General features: G+C 46.0%; 1 protein-coding gene across 1 annotated transcript in view; it reads left to right on the top strand.

Moving 5' to 3' along the window:
- The window catches only part of LOC111149806 (2-phosphoxylose phosphatase 1), a 49,213-nt gene extending 36,651 nt beyond the window's left edge, over positions 1 to 12,562 (top strand). Inside the window, exons 6-7 of the mRNA XM_022507090.1 lie at positions 5,563 to 5,702; positions 10,271 to 12,562. Coding sequence (XP_022362798.1) covers positions 5,563 to 5,702; positions 10,271 to 11,211 — 1,081 coding nt within the window. The 3' untranslated portion in view covers positions 11,212 to 12,562. The remainder of the gene's footprint in view (positions 1 to 5,562; positions 5,703 to 10,270) is intronic.
- Positions 12,563 to 13,242: the final 680 nt, after the last annotated feature.

The raw sequence follows: 13,242 nt of genomic DNA, 5'->3' as shown, positions 1-13,242 counted from the left end.
ACATCGGTGGAAAGAGGAAAGAGTATGCTTGTTTAATTAATTATTGTCCTTTAGTCCATCTTTAAAAGCATGAAGTTGACTTGTCCTTATAAATGCACACTTAGAGTGAGCAGGACTCCCAGGACGTGGCGCCACTTTGGGCTCCTGAATCCCCTGGGACTGTGGGGTCTTGGTCACTAGCCGCACCTGCTGCCTTCCCAGTTACTAGTTCAGCTTCACTAATCATTAATTTTTATGACCTCTGAAAGGCCATGGGTCCTAGATTGTGCCTGCTGCGCTAATCTAGTGAGAGGGGGTATCTGAGCCAGCAGGCAGGTTTTCAGTGAGCTGAGAATATAGGAGCTGACACCCATGCAGGTTGGTGGCCCCGGTGTTTCCCTTCACGGTGACACGTTCCGTGGCTCTCCCAAGTCTTTGCAGTGGAAGACTTTGAATGCCTTGTGCCTCATGACAAGGGTGCGATTTTCACTTTCCTAGAACGGCATTTAGCCAGCAGTAAGGTTATTAGTCATAGATACACCGTGTTTATTAAATGTAAAAAATAAAATTTACATTCACGGATATGAATTAGATACTCTTTTCTACATCCAAGGAAGAAAAGAATATTCACTTCAGTCCCTATTTATTCAATATGTTTTATTTTCAAACACCTGTTATGCATCAGGTATTGTGACGTGGTGGGCCCACATACCAGGAGATGGGATGTGGGCCAGCACCTAAATAAAATGAAGGAGCCTGGGGGCACCTGTGTGGCTCAGTGGGTGAAGCCTCTGCCTTCAGCTCAGGTCATGATCTCAGGGTCCTGGGATCGAGCCCCGCGTCGGGCTCTCTGGTCAGCGGGGAGCCTGCTTCCCCCTGTCCCCCGCCTGCCTCTCTGCCTACTTGTGACCCTCTCTCTCACTGTCAAATAAATAAAATCTTAAAAAAAAAAAAAAAAATGAAGGAGCCTGCCCTGTACAGATCTGGTGGAAGAGTGTTCCAGATAGAGGGAACGGCAAGTGCAAAGATCCTGGGGCTGGAAGAGCTGCTCAGTATGAGAACAGTAGGACCCCAGTATGTAACCAGATGGGAGGAGGAAGTGGGAGAGCAGGAGGCTAAAGATTCATACAAGAGAGGCTGTTCCTGGGCGCCTGGGTAGTTCAGTGGGTTAAGCCTCTGCCTTTCGCTCAGGTCCTGATTTCAGATACATTGTCCTGCTTGGAGATAGGGGTTCATTTGAGAGGTCACGTGTCCATGGCAGCTGATGCCATGGGTGACTGGTATCATAGAGCCTATGGAGCAAGGGAAGGCTAAAACAGGGTCCTGGCAAGCACCAACCTAGAACGTAGCACAGAGAGAAAGGAGGATCCCAGGAGGAGACACGGTGACTTTGCAAACAGGAGGCAATGTTAGGAGAGTTAAGAAAGGAAAAAGTTTGAAGAAAGGATGAGGGGCAATTAATCTAAGGTAGTGCACAGAGGTCCAGAAAGCCAACGACCAAGAAAGGTATATTGAGCTGATCTTTTTAGAATTTCATTTCATTAATAATATAAAGTAAATTCTTTCACATAAATTCTAAAAATGTATGGTATGAACTCATTCCAGTTTCCAGCCATGTAAGCTTTTTTGAATTGTGTCTTCTGATAAGAGTATCACTGGTGTTATACCTCTTCTCTGTTTTAATGTTCTGGCAGGACTCAGTAATTGCTCCGGTTATAGCTAAAGCACAGTAAATTTTCTCATGTTTGTATAGATTAGCCCCGGGGTTCTGTGTCAAGCTTCGTGGCACAGAGGGATGTAAATGATGTGTACAAAAATGTAAATAAAAACTCTGGAAGTGAATTGTATGAAGCCTTAAGATAGTAGCACCTTTAATTCTTTCAATGTTCAGTAGGCAAGTGGATTTCCAATGAGGCTGCAATGACATGAATTTTTCCTGGAAAAAAAAAATCATCATGACAGACATGATCATCTGTGTTAGTCAGACTAAGGCTAGCCTTTGGTAACAAAGAGACTGAAGAACACATTGCCTCAAATAACAAAGTTTATCTTTGCCTTGTGTGAGGGTCTGAGATGAGTGATCCAGGTCATATGAAGTGGCTCCACTTGGTCGTTTTGGTCCCCAGGTCCCTTCCAGTCATGGCTTCCATCATGCCCTAGGGATGTCTACATGACTGAACCTGATTGCTGCTATGTCTACCTAGTAGGCACTGGGAGGGAAAAGAATGCATGGGGCACCCCGTGACCTGAAATCCTAAACCTAGTAGAGGGATACATCCTTCCATTCTATTAGTGATACCATGTAGGGCCTCAGAAGTGGGATCTAACCCATTTCCCAAGAAGAGAATAGATTCTTTTTTTAAGATTTATTTATTTGAAAGAGGGAAAGCACACGCAAGTGGAGGGGGGCAGAGGGGAGAGGAAGAGAATCTCCAGTAGATTCTCCACTGAGCATGCAGCCCAACATGAGGCTCCATCTCAGGACCCTGAGATCATGACTTGAGCCGAAATCAAGGGTCACATGCTTAACCAACTGAATCACCCGGGCGCCCCAGAGGAGAATAGATTTTAGCATACCACTGTTAAAGAAAAACCAGAGCTGGACAGTAGTTAGTAGCAGTCAAAACAGATTGTATTCAGGAACTAATGCAGTAGGGGAAAAGAGATCTGCGTGTAGAACTGGGCTCAATTCCAAATACAACATGGGCGGTGGGAATTTATAGCCAAGGAGCAGGGTGGAGGTCAGTGGATGGAAAATGACGGAGAGGAGACCTCAAGGGTGAGGAGATTGCTAAAGGCAGGCCGGGGTGAGCAGATCCCACCTGGGGGATGAGGAATTTTTTTCTTTAGATGAAGATCAGATACCAAGAGCGAGAGATTCTGGCTAACTCCCACTTAGCAGGATTTTTGCTAAAACCAAGTGCACAAGTCCAAAGAATATGAAAGTCCAAAGGTTGAAGCCTAGTTGGAAAGAGGGTTCAGAGGAGCCTAACTATAGTTTACTCAAAGAGAGTCTTTGTCACAATTAGCAGTTCTGTTCATATTTCCATTGAAATATGAATATTCTAATAAACCAGGATAGGACCTTGCCATATTCACTGCTATGGGAAGCTTGGCCTTTTCGTGAAGCATCTTAGGATGGGGTACTTCCCAGTCGAATTCATTCACACGTGTTTTTGGATTATCTGCCTTGTGCCCCGTACCCTCTTGGCTGGGGGGTGGAGCTGAGGACTCGGCAGGTAGGACCTGGTCATTTCGATCCAGGACAGGCCCAGGGACTCAGGTTACCTCGTCCTCTTCTTGTTAAAAAGATCCGGCCATTTGCTCTCTCCTGTAAGTGAAGTTTTTCTTCCATGAATCACCATCTTTCCAGACCAAAACCAAATTGTCATATATACAGTTAGATGTTAGCATATCATTAAGCAGTCAGATGTGCTGAAAAGCTGGAATAGCTCAGCAAACACTTCCTGTAGTGAAATTTCATTCCTGAAATTGGCAGCAAAGCCTTCTCAGAGCCTCAAAAATCACCAACCTGAAATAATGGCCTGGAGCAGAACATTTGACTCCTATTGATAGATAGCTTTGTTAACGTGGATTCATATTGGCAGCCTCATTGTCAGTCTGGAACTCTTAGTCCCCAGTTTGCAAATATTTATGTGATTTAGCCCCAGGAATAATAACAGACCCTCTGTTTTTATGGAGAGAACCAGTGCCCTGCAGCAATCCAGGATGATTAGACTACACTGTGTCCGGGTAAGCATTCTCTAATTTTAAAACATTTTTTTTTTAAAGATGGGCTCTTTTTTAGCATTATGTTTTGGAAAGATAGAGCATTTTAGCAGCCAGAGTTAACCGGGCTTTCAAACAGGAGAGGTCTGCCATTAGAACAATTAGTCTTAGCTTCTTTTCATGCTGATTTAGCTTACCTGGGAACTCATCTTATCTGCTCACTTCTGTTCAGCTGGAAAATGTGTATACATTCATCATAGGCCATTTCATTATTCAAAGAAAAGGTGTGTATATTCATAGGTCATCTCATTATTTGGAGAAAATGTGTACGTATTTATAAGTCATTTCATTATTCAGGGAAAGTGTATATTAGCAATCAGAAAGATGAATTAAATCTTGATTTACCCCCTGTATTTCATGGCAGAAATATAAGTATTATTTTTAATAGGTATTTAATAGGTATTATTAAAGTTTTTTTTACATCTTTGTTACATCTTTGTTACCACCCCACATAAAATGAGATACTGTATGTGCAAAAAGCAGAGTGAACTGTAGAGAGCTGTAGAGATCTTGGTTCACAGTTTTCTTCAAAGGAGATTTCTCCGAGGTGAGTTAAAAATTCCTGAGGGTGAAGTCTGAGGTGGGTTTGCTAGGAGGAAGGGGCAGCGTGGGGAAAGTCTTGGACACAATAAAGAATAAGGTGTGTTGGGGGGACAGAAGGCACTTGGTTATGTGGGACTAGAGCCCAACATTAGAAAGGAAAGGGAGGGGGTCCCTAGCCTCAAAGTGAGGTGGGGCCAGGACAGAGTACTAGGCCACGCACCAGTCCTGGGAGCAGGGGGCGGTGCACAGGAGCAGGGAGAGCCGGCCTGGCTTTTAGGTAGATGTCAGGCTGTGGAGAAGGCAAGATTAGGCCACAGGTAGGCCAGAAAGGAGCCCATGCCTTCCAGACAAAAGCTGCCTGTGCCAGAACCCGGGCAGTGGCTGCAGGGGTGCAGGAGAGAGGGGCAGAGAAGCCCCAGGAGGACACAGCTACAAGATTGGGTGGCAGATGGCATGCGTGGGAGCAGGGGAGGGAGAAATCAAGGAGGACTCCCGGCCTGGGCGTGACTGTCTGGGGGCAGTGGGTAGCCTCCCGAGGAGGGAAAAACAGGAGGGGGTGCAGGTTGGGGATGTGGGAGGTGGAGGGCAAAGCTGACTCCCCCAGCACCCAGGATGATGGATGCTGTAGCAGAGGTTAGAGGCCCATGTTGGCCCCATCGAATGTCAGGGGTCGGGCAGTATTGATACTGGAATTTCAAGGGTTCCTGAGTGGCTCAGTTGGTTAAGTGTCTGCCTTCAGCTCAGGTCATAGTCCCAGGATCAAGCCCCACATCAGGCTCCCTGTTCATCGGGAAGCCTGCTTCTCCCTTTCCTTCTGCCTGTCACTCCCCCAGCTTGTGTGCTGACTTGCGCACTCTCTCACACACAAATAAATAAGGCCTTTTAAAAAAAAAAAAAGGTGATTGTGCCAAGGGCGCCTGGGTGAGTCAGTCAGTTAAGCTTCAGACTCTTAATTTTGGCTCATGTCATGACCTTGGGGTCCTGAGATCCAGCCTGGTGGCGCTGGCCTGGCAGGCTCTGTGCTCAGCAGGGGATCTGCTGCTCTCCTTCCTCTCCCTCTGTCTCTCCCCCTGCTCCTGTGCATGCTCTTTCTCAAAATAAATAAATAAAATCTTAAAAAAAAAAAAAATCAAAGTGACCGAGCCAGGACCTGTTGTTATGGATGAGCAGGGTTTCTACTGGCTGAAGTGGAAATCCTTGTGGGCTGTTTGGAAGCATAGTGACCAATGATTCTCTGTGTTCTCTCTGTAGGAAACCGTATCACCCGAAACTGGAAGCTTTCGTTAGTCACATGTCGAAAGGATCTGGAGCCTCTTTCGAAAGCCCCTTACACTCCCTGCCTCTTTACCCCAATCATCCACTGTGTGAGATGGGAGAGCTCACTCAGACAGGTACGTGTGACAGCCTCGGCTTACCCTGTCTCCTGTGCCCTCCTCCATGTGGCATACATTGGAGTGAATGCTCCTGGGCAAGGCACTGTGGGCTTACAGGGACAACTGAGGACTGGCACCTCAGGCCAGAGTCAAGCACCTGAGTCCACCAAGGTATCTAAGTAAACCTCCAATTTCTAAAAATTAAAAATAACCCTTTTTCTTAGTGCAAGAGCAGTATATGGCCATGGAAGAGAAATTAGGAGACAGTTGAGCAAAAGGAAGAAGAGCTTAAAGTACCCATAATCCCAATCCACTGAAGAAATCAGTCATCCTTTTTCATTTATGTGCATGCACACATGCACACACAGTAGCATTTTACTAAGCACACTCTTTGATAACCCACTTTTTCATTAAACAGTACATTCTGATCATCTTTCCCTATTGATAAACATTGGTTAACAGCATCATTTCTGGGGTCTACATATTAATTATCCCATTATTGCTGGACTATAATTGATATAACCAATCCCATGTTCTTAGAAACTCCAAAGAAAATGACCTGATAAGTTTTCGTGTGCAAGATCTCAGAAGCAAACGCGTGGGGTGGATCCCTAGTGAGCATAGAGTTGGGCTGAGTGTGTCCCTCCCAGAAGCCCAGCTTTCCCTCTGCAGCCCTGCTCGTACCCTCACACAGCCAGTCCCCTGTCGGGGCAGGTTGGCAAGTTAACCGTGGGGCTGCCTCCGTTAGGAAGAGAAGGAACTGGGAGGCCCCCAGTAGGTCCTAGCTTCTTCCTACTTCAGTCTGGGACCTCAAAGGACCTTTGTGTGGTCACCAGCCTTTTTGGGAGAATCGGGAGGACCTATTGGCCATGTTGTTTCCTCGTCCCACCAGTACCATGGGACCTCAGCTCCGATGAAAGGGAGGTCTGTGTTCTGTAGTTGGCCCTGCAGAGTTTTGCCATGTTTTAGAAGCCATTATTATTGGGGAGAATATGGTGACAGACTGGGCTGAACTGAAGGCTCTGGAAGACTAGCCTTGAATAAGGAGTTTTGTCAAAAGCTTTTGATTATCAGTTCCAGGTGCTCAAGGTCTGCAGTAGTTTAAAACAGGAGTTTTGCATCCAACCAGACCAACCACCCCCGTTCTGTAACAAGTATCTTGTGGTGCTCCCTTAACCCTCCTGAAGTGAAATTCAAATATAATTAGAACCTTTCTAGTTACAAAATTGTAAAGAAGAGCAGTTATATCAGGTACTCTAACTATAATATAAAGGAGAAACAAAAGGAAATGAATTTATTATACAATGCTGTATGTTTCAGTATAGAAGTTTGAGCACACTCTCAGTAGGAAACAAAATGACACAGTTGGTTGTTTATGCTTAAATGTAGATTAACAACTGTGACTATTACAAATGCAGACCAAGGGATATTATATTGGGGACTCTAACACCACATTTGGGGACATGATTTTTTTGACAAGTTCTGATCAAAATAAAATACAGATGTCCCTTAATTTCTCTTGTATTTCTGGAAAAAAATCAGTGGGCGTTAATGTTGTGTAAAAATGATTTTGTATTTATGACACAAGTTCTAGGCTAAAGTATTTAAACAGGTTTTTCACATGTGGTAATATCTTGTAGTACTGTCAAAAGTGGGTCAGAAAACAGTTCTTTGGGGAGACTGTCTAGCTCCGTGGCCCCCACCCAGTAGGTGTTCGGAATGTTCCTCCCTGTATCACTGTGACAACTCAACCCCAAACCCTCCCTGACAGCAGAGCCACGCTGGTTGAGAACCACTGGTTAGACCCTCTGGTAGCAAGCGACAGAAACCAACTCCAGCAAAAGATGGACATTTATTATATGGATTCAGGGTGACTCCAGACTCTAAAGGCAAGAATATGACCAGGCCTCCAGAGACTGGAACCAGGAATAAGAAATCTGTCTGTCCCAGCCCTGTAGTTTTGCTTTGTGTCTCTCTACAGTCGGACCGTCCTAGCCTTACCTAGAAACGAACGGCAAGTCCAAATTCTTGAGAGACAGTGAGAGAAAGAAAATCTGGCAGGGTCCTTCAGGGGTCAGTGTCCATCAGCTGGCTCAGAGGTCATGGGGACTGTGCACTGAGCAGTGGGGGCCTACCCAGCCTCTCAATCCAGGGGCTGTTCCCCGAGAAGAGTTGGGGGAAGCTGGCCCTCACACATTTAGAGACGCTCATTCATTCCTACCTTCTCAGTCATTCTATTATCTACATCGCTTTCTAAATCAACATTACTCAAGAAATCACTTTCACGGTACTATTTGCTCCTGTTCCCTAATTCTCTTTTAATGCTCACTTTTATCTTCTATTTTAAATTTCATTAAAAATGCATAGCTGTTAGAATAACCATTTATAACTGAAACACTTTTGGCGCCCCGCAGTAACTGTGGAGGCCTGATCATTAGTGCCTACTCTTATTCAAGATGCTTTGGCAGCTGCTGAGTGTGGAGGGGTGGGGAGCGGCGGGATGAACAGATGCTCCCCGCCTTGTCCCAAAGGAGCCCGCACGCAGCTGCTGCGGGACAGCGGGCATGGAGGTGGAGGCGACTCATCATGCTACTGCAGGCCTGTGGAAGAAACCCAGGCTGTGGAGTAGAAGGGGCCCATGGGACGGACTGCAGATGCCCCCTCCCCCCAGGGCTGGTGGTGAGTGAGATTAGCGTGTGTCAAGTGCCTGTCATGGTGCTAGCATGTGCTGGGCTGGGCATTCACAGCCCAAGTCCTGGAGAGCCCGTGGAACCGGAACAGGAAGGAATTCTTGGTCTGACCTGGGGGAGGAAGAAGGAAGGCCACAGAGCAGGCCCATATTGGAGCCAGGCACCAGGTAAGGATTTCTCTAAGCTGAGAAAGGCGAAGGGCATGACCAAGGTCCTAAAGATGCAGGCTGGGTTTGGAGACATCAAGAGGCCCAAAATGGCTAGAACTTTATATTTCTGCCTGAAAAGACAGGGGAGAAGGTGCTACGAGCAGGGACTAGGAGGGCAATGTTGGGCCCACATGGTGCTGAGTGCCAGCTCTGCGACCTCTTAACAGTGATTGGCTCAGGGCCTCGGTTTCCTTGGCTGTAAAATAAAGAAAATAGAAATAATAATATGCCTACTTTATTGGGTTTTTATGAGGTTGAATGGAAAAAGGTCTGAACATGGGAAGCACTCAACCCTAAGATATGCAACCTGGAGATATAAGGCAGGCCCAGAGGCCAATGGGGGCCAGACATAGATTCTTAATGTTTGTCATCAGGTTTTGTCTCTTTTTGCAAACCATTTTGGAAATGCGTAAGACCTGTGTCGGCCCAGATCTCTGAAGGAATTCTGTGCTCGATAAACTTCCTTCAGAATGGGATGCAGACGTCCTTTGTAATGTTTTCCTGAGCTGTTCCCCTTCCTGGGCCAGTGCCGTGCCTTCTGTCTCACACATCTCAGCCTCGAGTTGTCCTGGGTTTTCACACAGTTTGGACATCTGAATAAGCAACATTGGTCATGACCTGGTCGGGGTTGGGGGCTGTGTGTGGTTGACCCTCAGAGAATGCAGATCTGTTACTGGGATTCCATCCCCCACATCCTGCTGCCTGGAGGGTAAGCTTGCTTTCATCTGGGATTGCCTTCTCCTACTTGCAGATAAGGTTTTTCTTTCTTTCTTTCTTTCTTTTTTTTTTTTTTTTGTTTCCCCAAGATAATTTGTTACCATACTGGGGTAGTTCAAGACTAAAACTTTTTAAACTTTTAGTTGGCAGGTAAATTTAAAATTCTTGTTCCTATCCATGTTCTATTTGCCATTTCTGTACCCCTATCTCCCCAGGTAATACCAGTTTCTTATGCATCCTTCCAAAGTTTCTTTATGTAAAACACAAACAACTGCAAATACACATTCTTATTTGTCCCTCATTTTTATTTAAAAGGAGTATAATAAATGTACTATTCTGCACTTTGTTTTTCCCAAATACTCTATCCAGGAGTCTGAAAGAGCATTCCATATCTCCACAGACAGAATGTCCTTGATGAGCAGGTAATGCCCCAGGAGGCTTAGGCAGAATGTACCTAGAAGGTTAGCAGCAAGCCTTCACTTGGGAGAGTATGGAGAATGAGGCAAAGGAGAGAACCCCCCAACAGTGAGAGGACTAAGCAGCCAGCAGCACCTTTTTCTCTTTAGCTCTCTGATTTCTGTGGGCCCTTCCTGCACACTGAAGAATACTGTGTCCCTGGGGAGGAGGAAGAAAGCTCTTCTTAAGCCCATGCCAGTTACAGCCTTGACATCTGCCAGGAGGCTCAACAGCTGCCGTCTGAGGTCCCCCGGTCACAACGCCTCCTCCCAGGGAAGGGAGGGATTGAGCAGATGGTTCTAGTGCTCCCCTCTGCTCATTCCTTCCTGGATAATCCCAAGGGGCTCCCCTCGTGAGTTCACACAAACCCATTCCTGTAGCTTCCACATGCTGGTTTTGATTATATTCCCATGCACAATGGAAAGCACTGCAGAGTCGGCCCCTGACTCGGTCTCCCTTTGCTACTGCTCCTGCTGAGCTGGTAGTGAGGACAGTTTGTGTCCCTGTGTTTCAGGAGTTGTGCAGCATTTGCAGAACGGCCAGCTGCTGAGGGACATCTATCTAAAGAAACACAAACTCCTGCCGAGTGACTGGTCCCCAGACCACCTCTACTTGGAGACCACTGGGAAAAGCCGGACCCTACAAAGTGGGCTGGCCTTGCTTTATGGCTTTCTCCCAGATTTTGACTGGAAGAGGATTCATTTCAGGCATCAGCCAAGCGCTCTGTTCTGCTCCGGAAACTGCTATTGCCCCATGAGAAACCAGTACCTGGAAAAGGAGCAGCGTCGGCAGTACCTCTTACGTCTGAAAAACAGCCAGCTGGAGAGGACCTACGAGGACATGGCCAGGATCGTGGACGTCCCCACCAAGCAACTTCGCGCTGCCAACCCCATAGACTCCATGCTGTGCCGCTTCTGCCACAACGTCAGCTTCCCATGCACGAGGAACGGCTGTATCGACATGGAGCACTTCAAGGTGATCAAGACGCATCAGATAGAGGATGAGAGAGAGAGGCGGGAGAAGAAGCTCTATTTGGGCTATGCGCTCCTGGGCGCCCACCCCATCCTGAACCAGACTGTCAACCGGATGCAGCGTGCCGCGGAGGGCAGGAGAGAGGAGGTCTTTGCCCTCTACTCTGCTCATGATGTCACTCTGTCACCGGTTCTTAGCGCCTTGGGCCTGATGGAAGCCAGATTCCCAAGGTTTGCAGCTAGGTTGATCTTGGAGCTCTGGCAAGACCGAGAAAAGCCAAGTGAGCATTCTGTCCGGATTCTTTATAATGGCGTCGATGTCACATTCCACACCTCTTTTTGCCAGGACCACCACAAGCATTCCTCCAAGCCCATGTGCCCCCTCGAAAACTTAGTCCGCTTTGTCAAGCGGGACATGTTTGTGGCCCTGGGGAGTAGCGGTAGTACTAATTATTACGACGCATGTCACAGGGAAGGATTCTAGAAGGGAGGCAGTGCAGGGCTGATAGAATCTATGCCAATACAGAGGGATGGGAAGGGTCCACTTCTAGATCTGTCCATTGTCAAGGGTATAAGACTATTGATTTATAAAGGCTAGAAATCATGTTTGAGCCATGTGGATGATTGGGTTGAACGGGAAGCACATTGCTATAATTGGGTTCGTGGGTTACTTGGTACATCACGGCCAGTTCATAGAAAGAGGAAGGTACTTCCGTCGTAGCCTGACTTTGCTCATGATGCCACAGGGTATGTCAATACCCAGAGCTGCCAGTCCATATGTGTAGTATTTCGATCTGCAGGGGTAGCATATGATGGAACCAGCAAACCTCAACCAAAATTTTCTTCATTTGGGGTGGTTTTGCCTTGTTCCTGTTCAGCAAAACCATTCCCAAAGTGATTTATCTATAAATAGGGGTTGGTACATTTTTCCCGTACAGGGCCCCATAGTAAAGACTGTGGACTCTGGGGTCCCAGAGGCCACATACAGTCATGTGACGTGAAAGCAACCATAGACAGCATGGAAACAAACGAGTGTGGCTATATTCACAGCCCGAGTTTGCTGACCCCTAGCTCAGAACACAGGCTCAGCTACATTTGCACTTCCAGCACTTTGAGAACCAGTTGAGTACAAAAAATTATTCAGTGGTGCCTCCAAGAACTTCTGCGAGAAACACCGAATTTGCTCTGTAGCTGGTGTGATAACAAAACTTGAGGGGAAATAAAATCAGAATGAATCGTAGAAAAATTATTAGAATAATACTTGATGTTCACGATGATTATGGTAGTTATGTTTTAAATATCTGTCTGCTGTAGTCTATTTGCTGTATAGGCTGAAATTTTTGTATTCCATTTAGTATTTTTATAGTCTAGGGAACTATTTTCTAAGACCGGTTTTAGATGTGCTCTTAGTCCTAGGTAAAATTCAATTTACCATACCTGCTTGGTGGTTAGAAGGAAGCTAGAAGCTGAATTCAGGCACTTTCTTCCAATAAAACTAATTATGGCTTATTCCCTCTGACAAGCTGTAGAATTGGATCAATTTTTAAACCGTCTGCATCAATTTCAAATGGTAAATTCTAATTGATTTTTAAATAAGCTTTTGGGAGAACTTTGTTATAGATAGCTAAATAATCTTTCTAAGATATTTTATATATTAGAAGCAATTGTAATTAAATCTGTGGTTTCTGAACTAAAATGGTGCTAGTTCCATGTGAAGAAATGTAAAGTGCAAGTGAGATTCTGAAGTGTCTTTGGTATTCCATACTTTCCTCTTTGTTTTTGTCTAATGTTGCCTTTGGATACGTCTGTTTCTATAAATAAATTTTTGAAGAATACTCGTACATGTAAGTCATGGTTTGTACCTACAAGGCATTCTAGTTCTCTTCAAGTAAGTTCCCAAATTTTAGAAACTTATTTATTTATTTATTTAGTATAAGTAAAAATGTTTAAATTAAAGAACTCCCTGGTATGCGTGGAAAAGGGAGGCCAGGCCATGCTGGCCCACCAGAGATGGAGGAAAGGGACAGCAGTGTTGGGCCTGGAGGGCCAGGGCTTCCAGCTCTGACAGCAGCATCCGGGCTCCGTGGGTTGGGAGGCCGTGCACAGATAGCAGCCTTGGCGTGGTTTAAAATCTATCTTAACTCTTCCTTTTATTGCTGAAAATCACGTGTTGTCTCTTGAATAGTTAAAACTGTTGTTTTTTGATCCCACTCTCAGTATATCCGAATTAGAACTGCTAAACACAGCTTGAAAATGTAAAACTAAAAGTGGATCAGAAGATATTTTAAAAATCAGATTGAGGGGCACCTGGGTGGCTCAGTCAGTTAAGCATCTGCCTCTTGGTTTTGGCCCAGGTCATGATCTCAAGAGTTGTGAGATGGAGCCCTGCCATGTACATCAGGCTCTCAGGCCCTGGGTTCAGCAGGGAGTCTGCTTGAGATTCTCTCCCACCCGCCCCCACCATCCTTTCCCTACCCCACCCCCTGCTCTTGTGGGAGGAGGACCCCTCTCTCAC

The sequence above is a fragment of the Enhydra lutris genome, unplaced genomic scaffold (assembly GCF_002288905.1).
Source record: "Enhydra lutris kenyoni isolate GAN:26980312 unplaced genomic scaffold, ASM228890v2 scaffoldscaffold2, whole genome shotgun sequence".
Classification (NCBI taxonomy): domain Eukaryota; kingdom Metazoa; phylum Chordata; class Mammalia; order Carnivora; family Mustelidae; genus Enhydra; species Enhydra lutris.
Note: the sequence above shows the minus strand (reverse complement) of the source record. Positions and strands in the feature narration are given on the sequence as shown.